The 13,212-nt window shown below is 33.8% G+C and overlaps 1 protein-coding gene across 1 annotated transcript in view; it reads right to left on the reverse strand.

Annotated features, from left to right (window-relative positions):
* LOC114342070 (DNA-(apurinic or apyrimidinic site) endonuclease) overlaps positions 1-13,212 on the reverse strand; it is a 32,558-nt gene that overhangs the window by 12,036 nt on the left and 7,310 nt on the right. Inside the window, exons 2-6 of the mRNA XM_028292867.2 lie at positions 11,968-12,210; positions 10,681-10,905; positions 6,812-7,020; positions 5,297-5,531; positions 1,121-1,430 (exon numbers count right to left, since the gene is read on the reverse strand). Of these exons, the coding sequence (XP_028148668.2) occupies positions 1,121-1,430; positions 5,297-5,531; positions 6,812-7,020; positions 10,681-10,905; positions 11,968-12,210 (1,222 nt within the window). The remainder of the gene's footprint in view (positions 1-1,120; positions 1,431-5,296; positions 5,532-6,811; positions 7,021-10,680; positions 10,906-11,967; positions 12,211-13,212) is intronic.

Genomic DNA, 13,212 nt, shown 5'->3' on the forward strand with positions numbered 1-13,212 from the left:
AACAACAAAAAAAAAAACGAAAAAAAAATAAAATAAAATTTAAATACCGCGAGTAAAAGAAACAATGCAACACTGTAAAAATTCTGAGGAGATCGTTCTGTAACGTCTACTCACGAATGGCTTTGCTCCACCCCCATTTTCAAATTTGTTTCGGCGCAGTGACAACTTTATTTCACGGGATATCTGTTGGCCTGTATTATGTATCACGGACTTACCTTTTTTTCTATCATTTGTGACGCACTGAAAAATGCTCATGAAAAGGACCATACCTTAATGACACAAAGACAGAAATACAAGTAGAAAGAGAAAAAGTCCTTATAAATAGATCAATAGTGGAAAAGACAGTAAAACAACTTAAAAACAGAAGATCCCCTGGACCAGGAGGGATCAATGCGGAGCTACTAAAATATGGTACAAACAAATTGTATGAATATCTAGCACATATTTACAAACTGCGTCAACGGCGAAGATGAAGATGTTCCTGAAGAATGACGAATCACTTATATTACATCGATATTAAAAAAGGGAAATAAGTTGCAATGTAATAATTATAGAGGTATTTCCGTAACAAATCCAGTAAGCAGGCTATACGGAAGGACACTAAGGGATTTTTATCGAACAAGAGTACAAAAATTATGAAGAGGAAGAACAATGCGGTTTCCGAGCTGGCCGGTCCTGTACAGATAATGTATTTTGTTTAAAACAAATAATTGAAAAGAAAATAGAAAGAATTAGACCAATACATCTAATGTTTGTAGATTTCATAACAAATAAACGAGTATGAGACATTATGAACAGGAAAAAAAACATAATAGAAGAAATCCAAGAAAACATCTTTGTTGGTATGGCCATGTACAAAGAATGGAGGAACATCGACTCCCAAAACTGATAATCGAATGGCAACCACCGGAAAGAACAAAAAGGGGTAGACCGAAAACTACTTGGATAAGTGGAATCCAAAAATCCATGTCAACCGAAAGGCGCAGGATGCTATAAACCGGTGATATATCAAATTTATTCTATGCCCCGTTTCTTATAATTTATTTGGTATCGATTTGAATTTAATTCTGTATCTTCGAATTGTTGACAAAATGCAGATTTACTTTAACGAACAACTTACCATCCAATATTCTTTGATCTAGCATTCGACATGTAGGTCCAGAAAGAATAAACATCTTTCTCTTCTGGATACATATGTCTATATACGTCAATAAATCCTGCCTTTAGGAAGTCTGTCATACCATCCCTTTCTTGAGGAGTAAATCCAGCGTTTTTGGTGTTGTTTTTAGGTCTCGCTAAGTCTATTTCCTGATGAGAGACATTCATGTCACCACAAATTATAACTGGCTTCTTCTCGTCAAGTTTCAAGATATAATTTTTAAAGGAATCGTTCCACCTCAGTCTTTTGTCCAGCGTAACCAATTTTCGTCCTAAAAAACGTTAAAACAAATATATAAATACAAAGTTTTACAAAAATATCACGGTAAACATTAAAACTGGAAACAAATTAACTAGAGAAATTCCTATTGGTAAGGGTCTAAAGCATGGTTGTTGCATAGCACCTACACTCTTCAAAATATATCTAAATGAGGCGCTCTCACTGTGGAGAAGAAAGTGCTGCAATATGGGCAATGGGCATCCCAATCGAAGACGATAGATTGTACACAATACACTTCGCTGACGACCATGCCACTCTAGCTGAAGACAAGAGTGATATATAATATATACTATATGCTTAGAAAACTGGAAGAGGAGTACACTAAGTGGGGCCTTATAATTAATATACAAAAAACTTAGTTGGAGAAAAACCAAAAAGCCTACAAATTGAAATGGGAACTATAAAACCAACGAAAGACTTCAAATACTTGGGGGAGTCCAAATAACGTCAAAAGCAGGGAGTAACGATGAAATACATTCCAGGATTGGCCAAGTAAGATCAGCCACCAGGCAGCTACAAGGACTATTATGGAATAATAAAATAACAAAAGAAAATAAAGGAAGAATTTATAAAACAATAATAGAAAGTATTGGGTTGTACGGCGTCGAACTCTGGGAAATAAACCAAACAAACAAATCAAAAACTAAGGCCATGGAAATGAACTATTGGAGACGATGTTGCCGGCTCACTAGTAGTGATGTTGCTTATAGTTACTTTCGAGTATTCGTTACAAATCGTTACTTTTGTATAAAGTAATCATTTACATTATTCGTTACTTTGATTACTATGAATACTTTTGTTACTTTTGTATTTGAGTATCGGTAATCATATCTAGAATCGTATTTCTCAATAGGTAGCTATTTTGTATAGGTACTCCGATATAACAACGATCTTCACCGATCTGTTTTTAAGGGATAAAAATGATTTGATTACTATGATTACTTTTCTATTTGAGTACCGATAATCATATCGAGAATCGTATTTCTCAGTAGGTAGGTTTGTATAGGTATTCCGATATAACAACGACCTTCACCTAACCTAAGGGCCGGTTGTTCGAACGCTAATCAACAATGATCACTATCAAATATTTAATTACTGTCACAACTGTCAATGTCAACTTTGATTGGGTTGCTGAAAACATAATTATTGATTACAATTATGAAATTAGTTAATCAATTATGTTAATAATTGTTATGTTAATTGATTAACTGATTTCTTAATTATAATCAATTATGTTTTCTGCAACCCAACCAAAGTTGACATTGACAGTTGTGACAGTAATTAAATATTTGATAGTGATCATTGTTGATTAGCGTTCGAACAACCGGCCCTAAGGGATAAAAATGATTTGATTACTATGATTACTTTTGTTACTTTTGCATTTGAGTACCGGTAATCATATTGAGAATCGTATTTCTCAGTAGGTAGGTATTTTGTATAGGTATTCTGATATAATAACGACCTTCACGAAGTACGAAGTAATCAGAGTAATCAAAGTAATCAAAGTAGAAACAATAGTCGTTACTAGCTCTGATACGATTCTTATGAAGTAATCAGAGTAATCAAAGTAAGTAACGATTTGCCTCTCTGTATAGTAATCGTTACTTTCGGTATTCGTAAGTAACGAGTACTTTGTAACGAATAGTTACTTTTTTAACATCACTACTCACTAGACTTGATAGGGTGAGAAATGAAGATATTAGGAGAGAAATGGAAATTGATCTAGACATAATAGACACGATCGAAGCCAAAAGACTTAACTGGTATACCTTCAGAGAATGCCTGAAAATAGAAGGCCAAAAAAATAGAAAAATAGACTCCGCTAGAGGAAAACTAGGTAGACCAAGACGATCCTGACGAGAAGATATCGAAGATGCAATGACTGCCAGAGATCTAAAAACTGAAGACAGAAAACGCTATAAATTAGGATGCGAGAAGCGGCGCCAGCTGTAGAAGACTCGCTCGAACGCTTCAGCTTGAACGAAGAGATAATTGACGAAATAAACACCTATTTTACAGATCTTCCAGGATAATATTATTCCGACGACATAAAGAAGTTGGAAAATCGCTGGAATCATTGTATTGAGCTAAAAGGAAACTATATCAAATAAAATAAAATATTTTTTTTTGCAAAAATCATGTTTTTCATTTCAAACGAGGTTACTTATCAGACCGTGTAGTAGTACTTCATAAATACTTCTCTAGAAGAACGTTATGGATGAAAAATTTGAGAATGATCAACACAGTACAAAGAACATAAGTCATTCTTCTTCTTCTTCAGGTTCCTTCCCCTATCGGAGGTTGGAAATTATCATCGCTATTTTAATTTTATTGGCCGCACTTCTGAATAATTCTAATGAGCTGCAACCGAACCACTCTCTCAAATTTCTTAGTCAGGATATTTTGCGTCGCCCTGGATTTCTCTTCCCTTGCATAATTAACCTAAGTAATACGTACTTCTCGCCCCTCATTATATGACCCAGATATTGAATCTTTCTAATTTTAACAGTTTTTATGACTTCACATTCTTTCTTCATTCTTTGTAACACCTTTATATTAGTTACTTTTTCAGTCCACGATATTCTGTGGATTCTCATGTAGCACCACATCTCAAAGGAGTTTAATTTTTTGATTTCAGACTGTTTTATTGTCCACGCTTCCATGCCGTATAGTAAAGTAGAAAAAACGTAACAACGTAGCATTCTTGTGCGGATCTCTAGATTAAGGTTACGGTTGCAAAGTAAGTTCTTCAATTTTATGAACGTTTTTCTTGCCATTTCTATTCTAGATCTGATTTCTTTTGTTTGATCTCCATCTTCGGTTAGCCACGTTCCTAAATATTTATATGTTGTTACTCTTTCGATCAATGTATTATTGATGATCAGGTTGTCTACATTTTGTGGTTTTTTTGAGAATATCATTGATTTCGTTTTCTTGAGATTCATTTGCAATCCGTACCTTTTACATGCATTGTATACATGTTGTATTATGTACTGTAAATCTTCCATGTCACTTGCAAATATGACCGTATCGTCCGCATATCTAATATTATTAATGCTATTTCCGTTGACCAAAATACCTTCCACAATATCCAATAAAGCTTCTTGAAATATCACTTCACTGTAGACATTGAATAAGAGTGGTGAAAGTATGCACCCTTGTCGAACTCCTCTAAGTATACTTACTTCCTCTGTCAGTTCTCCTTCGACTCTTACTCTTGCTTTCTGATTTTGACACAGATTCGATATAATTTGTAGATCTCTACTATCTATGACATAAGTCATAAATAAACTATAATATTGAAGTAAAACAACTTCTACGTAATAGGTATAATTTAATAAAATCCTAAAAATCCCAATGGATTGTATAAAATATGTTTAAAATGAATGTTTTTGGACCTATCAGTCCATCATCAGTGAACTCATATACTTGCTAACTGGCCCCAGAACCAAACAATGATTATAATTATAATTCAATCTTCATTCTAAGGTGGTGAAATTGATGGGGCTTAACGCTGATGTTAGTAGATAACCTCCGGGAACATGGTGAAACCCTATGCGAAAACTTTAACCAGCCATCTTGGGCAACGAATGTCTGGCAAGTCTTGGCAGTAATTTGTAGACTTACGACATTCGTGGCCCAAGATGGTTGGTTAAAGTTTTCGCATAGGGATTCACCATGTTCCCGGAGGTTATCTACTAGCATCGGCGTTAAGCCACTTCAATTTCACCACCTCAGAATGAAGATTGAATTATAATTACAACCATTGTTTGGTTCTGCGGCTAGTTAGCAAGTATATGAGTACACTGATGATGGACTAATAGGTCCGAAAACGTTGTAAATTTATAAAAAATTTACCTGCATTAGGAACATATACATTAACCAAGTAAAACGTGTCATACTCGGCAGTGATACATCTACCATCTTCATCTTGCTCGTCATCCTCGATACCATAGGTGACACTTTTGGGTTCTTTCACGGTAAATATTCCTACTCCAGCATAACCCTCTTTCTCACTGGAACACCAATACTGTTTGTAAAGTTTCTTGTTCTTTATCTCTTCGGGTAGCTTAGATTCATTGCATTTGGTTTCCTGAAATAGACAGAATGAGTTTGTGTGTACTCACGTCGCTAGTTTCAAACTGTACCATTAGATTGTTTTTTTCCTTAGAAAAGATACTAAGCAGTCAAAACTAAACGTTTATAAATTAATGTATTATAACAAAACAAAAGTAACTTTCACATTTAATCATGCGTTAGTTAGATGGCTCTACTCGAGTTACTTGCGAACAAACAAAATAAAGAAAATTGCTCCATGGGAAGCCGAGAAAATGCATTTTTTTAACGAATACCTATTTTGAACTTTGAGATTTCATTTTCTGCAACCTAATTTTTGATTGGAATTTTGGTATTTTTGGCATTTTTCACTAGTAATACCAATAGTTTTTATTATTATAATATATTTTATCAGTCTCTTAAAGATATGAAAATTTGTGTGGCAAAAGACTGCAATGAAATGGTGGTGGTTCGAAAATTACCATCCTATTGTTTATAACTTCGCCGCACATGCCGGTCAACTTTGACTGGTTGTATCTCAGGAACCACTCATCGCAATTTAACGTTTTTTAAAATTTCAATTTCAATTCTGTAAATTACATTAGATATGTATAGTGCCTTTTTATACAAAAATCATAGTTATTCTTATGCATCGTAATTATTATGGTTATTATAGCGACCGTAGATTTTTAATTAACAATTTAATTGTTGCTACACTTTTCATTCAATTTCCATCGGCTTCTGGAAATATAATCTATACCAAAAGGGCTTTTATATCACCAAGTTATTTAATTATTAATAAATAATTACCTACCTAAAATTTTAGTTGAAAATTAAAGATTTTGTTGGAAAACACCGCTTTTTCCGAGGAAAATTTTCGTCGAAGTAAATCGGGAAAAACATGTCTCTATGCAGAATTTAATTACGGTGAATTTTTATTTAAGTGTTTTTGGTGTAAAGTTAAAATCTTTTGAGTTATACAGCAAAAATTGAAAAAAACACGATTTTCGGGCGCCGTTTTGTTTATAAAAAAGTAGCACACTATCTGCGGACTTTGCATACCTATAATATTAGTATATACAATCATAAGATTCGATTCCAGCAATAAAATTGCTGGTAAATAACTTTTCCTTGTATTTTGCTAATTAGCCAGAGTAATTTGTTTGTATTGTATGGTTGCTACGGACGAAGCGCATTTTTCAAACTTTAACGCTCTAGAGCGATAAATTGATGGTACTCAGTAAACGTCAACTTTTCGTTGCCATTGACAAGCAAAAAAGTCTTCTTTATCACGTGATTGTAGAAAAACGAACTTACCTGTACACAGAATATGTCCGGACTTTCATGGTTGAGATACTCCATGCAACCCTTGCTTGCCCAGCTTTTGAGGCCTCCAATATTCCAAGTACTTATAATTACATTGTAGGAAACATCATATTTATTTTTCATGGAACAAGAAAAATCTATCGAATTCCAATCGGTGGTAGTTTTGTTTAAGAGGACTTTAGTCTTTTTCACCGGCGGTTCTGCAATAAAGTGGAAAATATGGTGGAATTCACAATACTAGTGGACCAAGTCCACTTTTTGTCATTTACGAGTTACTTAATAACGCTATAATCTGCACCAACTAGGTAACATGCAACAATTAAAGCAATGTAAATGTCTAAGGCCGGTTTCACCAACAACAAATAAATCAATGAATAGTTTCAATATAGTTTTGATAATTTAAAGTAAAACTGGCGAATTTACTTTCTTAAAACTATTTATAGCGAAATTATCTTACCAAGTTATTCGAAGAGTAAGTATTTATTGGCCTTCATTTACCTGGAAAAGGCGTTTGACAGAATCCGAAGAAAGGACGTATGGAAGACACTAAAAGAAAGGGGAGTCGACAGACACATAATAGAAGTAATAAAGGATATGTACAAAAATAATACAAATACAGTAAGAACCAATAACGAGGAATCCAGAGAATTTACTACAAGTCAAGGCGTTAAACAGGGATGCGTGCTGAGTCCACTGATAAAGAAAGCCAAGAGAAGAATGAGAAAATTAACATTAGGATACTGGCAAATGAAACTGACTCAACTATCGGAGCTACTATTTGCAGATGACATGGTATTGGTAGCAGAAAACAGAGAAGACTTACAGAACAATCTTGAAATCCTAGAAGAACTATCAAACATAAATATGAAAATTAATACAGAGAAAACAAAAACAATGATAATTTCAAAACGAGGAAAACACACGCAATAGAATTATACGGGAAACAACTAGAGCAAGTGGAATATTTTAAATACCTAAGAGTAATAATCGAATCAAATGGTAAACAAGACACGGAAATAAACGAGAGAATGGGATGAACAGAAAGCTTATTTAACGCTATGAAAACAACATTTTTGGGGAAAAAAGAGATACCGGAGAAAGTAAAAACGGCAGTCGTTAAATCAGTAGTTAGACCAACAATCATGTATAGCAGCGAGACATGGACATTGACGGGGAGACAAAAATCCAGAGTCAATGCTATGGAAATGAGATTCCTGAGGAAAATAGCAAACAGAAAGAGGACAGACAAAATACGAAACGAAACAATTAGACAAAACCTAAAACTGGAACCAATCAATGAAAAAATAGTGGAGGGACAACTAAGATGGTTCGGGCACGTGTGTAGAATGTCGAACGAGAGGCTTACAAAACGAGTGTTCGAAACGAGAGTGCAGGGGAAAAACAAAAGAAGAAGACCAAAAGTTATGTGGGTAGATGAAATCAGGAAAGAAGTCGAGAAGAAGGGATTGACATTGGAAAGTGCAAGAAACCTAACGCAAGATCGGAAAGCATGGAGACTACAATGCCAAACTCAACTCCACCAGCCTTACACCTAAAGGTAGAAAGGCTTAGGACTAAGTAAGTAAGTATTCTAGTTATTCTAGTTGTCTATAGATGGCGCCATAATAAAAAAATAATTTTTTTTTAATTAGATAATAATATTACAAATATAATCTGTATAATTTATAAGACTATACAAATCAAAGAAAATACCATTTTATAAATACAAGAAACACATTTGATTTGTTTTTATTCCAAATTGAAAATAAAATGTGACAACTGTCAGATTTAACTAAAATGTCATGTTAGAATAAATATCATAAATGTGTATTATCACGGATTTACCCTTTTCCTATCATTTGTTACGCACTGAAAAATGATCATGAAAAGGACAATATCTCATTTTTCTGTTACATTGTGAAGCTATTCACTTGTTTAGATATTGTATGACAATATTTAAACAACCCAGAACTCAAAACGAGCGGGTGGATGCAGTTCTACCTCCACACGCACCCCTCTCTTCAACCAACCAATGAGTGTGTGTTTTTTACATTATTTACATATTATGTACATTTCTTTTTCATCTGTTTGTGTCCAGCTCTTAAACATCGACTTTGTATTGTGATTTCTTGGTAAAATCTGGCAGCTAAATGTTTTCCTGATGAATCCATCTGTTGATTGGGGCCCACAACATACATTAGTATTAGACGATGCTTCTGTGGGCAACTTTAGACACTGCTCGTCAGCTTGCATGTGGCAGGGATAGTTTTGTACATTCCAGTCTGGCATGTCTCCCGATGTAATGCAAGAATTTATATCTTCATTTGAAACTCTTCGAAGAACTGGTGGAGAAGATAGTTTTGTAACATTCCAGTCTATTATTTTAGTGTACTCCTGGGCTTGAAAATTTAAAGTCGGAGGGATGAAATTTCTAATACTTTTGCCCTTGGCTTTAGTCTGTCCGGCTTTTAATACTCTCCTTGGCCCTAGCTACGTAATGTGTTTCCTTTCTCCCTACTACTTGAAATTTTGAAGCACAGGACTAAACTAAAATAATAGACTGAAATGTTGCAAAACTATCTTCTCCACAACTTCCTCGAAGAGTTTCAAATGAAGAAATAACTCCTTGTATTACATCTGGCGATATGTCAGACTGGAATGTACAAAACTATCCCTGCCACAAGCCAGCTGATAAGCGGTGTCTAAAGTTGGCCACGGAAGCATCGTCTAATGCTAATGTATGTGGGCCTCAATCAAGAGATAGATGCATCTGCACAACACTTAAATCAAGGTCTATGCTGCCAGATTTTATCAAGAAATCACAATGCAAAGTTGGTGTTTAAGAGCTGGACACAAACAGATAAAAACAATTGTACATATGTAAATAATGTAAAAAACACACATTCATTGGTTGGAGAGAAGGGTGCGTGTGGAGCTAGAAGTGCAACCACCCCCTCGTTTTGAGATCTGGGTTGATTAAATATTGTCATACAATATCTAAACAAGCGAAGAGCTTCACAATGTTACAAAAAATGAGATAACTAAATGTTTTTTAATTTTTCAAATTCATCAAAAATTTCAAATTTTTATAGATTTTGATTGACTGCGGGATCGGGAAATATCCGTTAAATGCGTAAAACAATTTTTTTTAGTACTCAACCATGCAAAGTGTAAGTAAATTTTACTATAGCGATAAATAAAACGTACTCGAAGGTTAAATAAAGATTTTTGAAAAAAAGTTAAATTTTATTTTTTTTTTTTCATTATCTTTAGGTCCCTTGCGGGATCGAAAGATAAAGTCCGATTTGAATACAGTACAACCTGCCATATCCGGACCTGTCATATCCGAACCTCCCCATATCCGGACGGTTCTGCCGTCCGGATCTACCGAGAAAGATAGTCCTGCTGTTGGACAACGCACCCTCTCATCCTGACCTAAAAGAACTAAAAGATGGCGAAATAATGTACTATAGAATCTATAAAACGTGTCTATCGACGAAAGTTATTGACAGTGTTGATCACTGGAATGTATGAAGGAGAAAACGCTTCAGAGACTATAAAAGAAGTGGTCACATAAGTGGTCTTGATATCCGAATTTTTTCATATCCGGATCGGTCTGTCGCCACATTGATCCGGATATGGCAGGTTTTACTGTAATTCTTTTTTGTTTTTCTTGTAATTACCAATCGCAACTTTTCCGCAATATAGCGATACGGAATTATCAACTTGACTTTTTTCGCACCACCCTGATATCCACCCTTCGACAGAAGATGGAATCTTAAGAATTATAATAAACATTCAACTAAATAATAGACAGTCAAAAGATAAACCTAGAATAATTTAATCCAAAAGTTCTTTACCCTCATCATTATTTTCTTCAACGTCGACTATTTCCTCTTTTGACTTTGCACTCCTGGGTTTCTTTGACTTCTTGGGTGGATCAGCTTCAGAAGAAGAATCAGCAGCCGCTTTCTTAATTTTCTTTGTGGATTTTTCAGGTTTTTTAGATTCTTCTTTTTTTGTTGCATTCTTCCTGGGGGCACGTTTGGTTTTTATAGGTGTGGCTTCACTGATTTCTTTGTTCCCTACAACAGCACAAAATTGTATGTTCAAAATATATATATCAATAAAAAATGGGAAAGTTAAATTATTTAACCCTCTAAGCCTAACCGTTATAACTGTCTGTAGACGGAGTCACTTTTAGCCATCTGTCAAAATAGGCGTATAAATTATTGTAATCTAATAAGGATTTTCATATCAAGTGAAAAAATGCTTTATCTATAAAGTCTTGTTAAACTGTAAATGGATGCCGTTAATAAATTAAATAAAACTGCTTCTATGACTTTCATCATATAGTTAACTCATTTTTATAATTTTATTTTTAATTCAATAAAAATGATTTCTTGAATTATTATATTAAAATAACACCTCTTAATTTTTCTACACCTTTTCTACACCAAGTCTAAGCATATTGTGATGTAGACACAGATGTATGCAGACGATGTAAATTTGATGGGATAAACTGCAAGAGACATCACAAAACTGTATGTGAAGTTTGAAGAAAACGTAAAAGAAATAGAAACAGAAAAATTGTTTCACCTTATAACCACTATGAAGTTCTTCAGTTCAAATTCAGCTTTCATATCATAAAGATATGATAATTAAAGAAAAAATATAGTAGCAAATTATTTAAGAGCATATAGACAAAATTTCAGACCAATGCTTTTTCAATGCATTCATTTTTCGAATCCTGAGAAAACTAATAAATATCTTTGAAAAATTTAAACGCAAAATGAATAATTACATTAGATATTTCCGAGGGCCGAAAGTTCTTTAGAATAAACAAAAAGTTTCTTTTGAATGAGATATTTTAAATTGAAAATCACACTAAATTTTCTTTCTTTTCCCCTCCCTGTAAATTATTAAAATAAACAGAAGTTTTCAGGAACTTTCGACCCTCAGTAATAATGTAATCTTTTATTCTGCGTTAAAGTTTTCCAAAAATATTTATTTGTTTTCTCAGGATTCGAAAAAAATTAATGCATTTAAAAAGCATTGACCCGAAATTTTGCGCCTATGCTCTTAAGTACAACTTTATCTCATAACTTATCAGACAACAATAATTATTGTATATATGTGCATGTTACCTTTTGCTTTCTTTCCCCTTCCTTTGGAAACCTTAGTTACATTGTCATCATCTATGTGTCCATTAACTTCTGGTTTAACAGAAGCTTGTTGTGTTGTTGTTTTATTTGTCCTACCAGAACGTGCTCTTAATGCACGAACTCCATTCTGCTTTTCATCCTCTACTTTGCCATTCTCTTCTACCTTATCTTCTTTGCCATTCGCTTCTACCTTTTCTTCTTTGGCTGGCCTTCCTCTCTTTTTAACTGTAAATTAAAACCATGTAAAATCTTCGGTATAGAGCTAATATTTGAGGTTATGCAAAGACAGTTTTTATCAAGATATTTTAATCATTTGTAAAATCCACCAAATATTTGTAAATAGTTAAGTAATATTATGGAATAATATTTTTATATTATTACCATGTCTCTATAATCTTGCTCAAGCCTTTCACAGCCCACGGCATGGATCCGTGCCAGGCTGAGTGTTCATGAAAGTGCTTGTGGCATGGATCCGTGACACATGGAGATTCAAACTTACATTGCCAGTAGAAAGTGAGCACCTGGACATGTCTTCCAAAAAAAAATGTAGCAGTGAAAGGGAAAAAAAAACATATATTTCTGGACCTCGGAGGTAAACTACACTATGTCATTTCGAGCCATTGTGTTTAGTGTATGTTTGCAACAAAGTTTAGGGCACTTAGGATGTTAATAAAAATCTAATATATCCCATAATTGGTTGAAAGACAATAATGACCATATTTTAATGATAATATAAATATAATCAATTTGTATAATCCAACTATTAAAATAAGTTAATTAAAGGAACTTATTCAAAACAACATCATGTCGACATAGTGTAGTTTACCTCTGAGGTCTAGATTTGTACAATTTTTACTGTTATTTTTTGAAGATATTCCTGCTAGAAGAATGCCACACGTCCATTTTCAATAAAAAATCTATAATAGTTTTCGATTTATTGCAAAAATCGAATTTTATTTTGTAGCTTCAAAGGGCTATAACTTCTTTTATGTGCACATTTGTACTAAAGTAAGTTGGGTTCAATCAAACTATTTTTGTTCCCTGAATATGTGATTTAATTTATGACCTGTCTTTTTGTTACACCCTGTATAATGAGCACTATTCCTATTCCTGTAAAATAGGAGATATAATATTGTCGTCGTCACAGCAAAACTCACTAAGTCCACTTTTGTCAAAATTGAGTTAAGTCTTCTAATCGATTCACAATATCAATTTGCATAGTCTTGC

The sequence above is a fragment of the Diabrotica virgifera genome, chromosome 8 (genome assembly GCF_917563875.1).
Source record: "Diabrotica virgifera virgifera chromosome 8, PGI_DIABVI_V3a".
NCBI lineage: Eukaryota > Metazoa > Arthropoda > Insecta > Coleoptera > Chrysomelidae > Diabrotica > Diabrotica virgifera.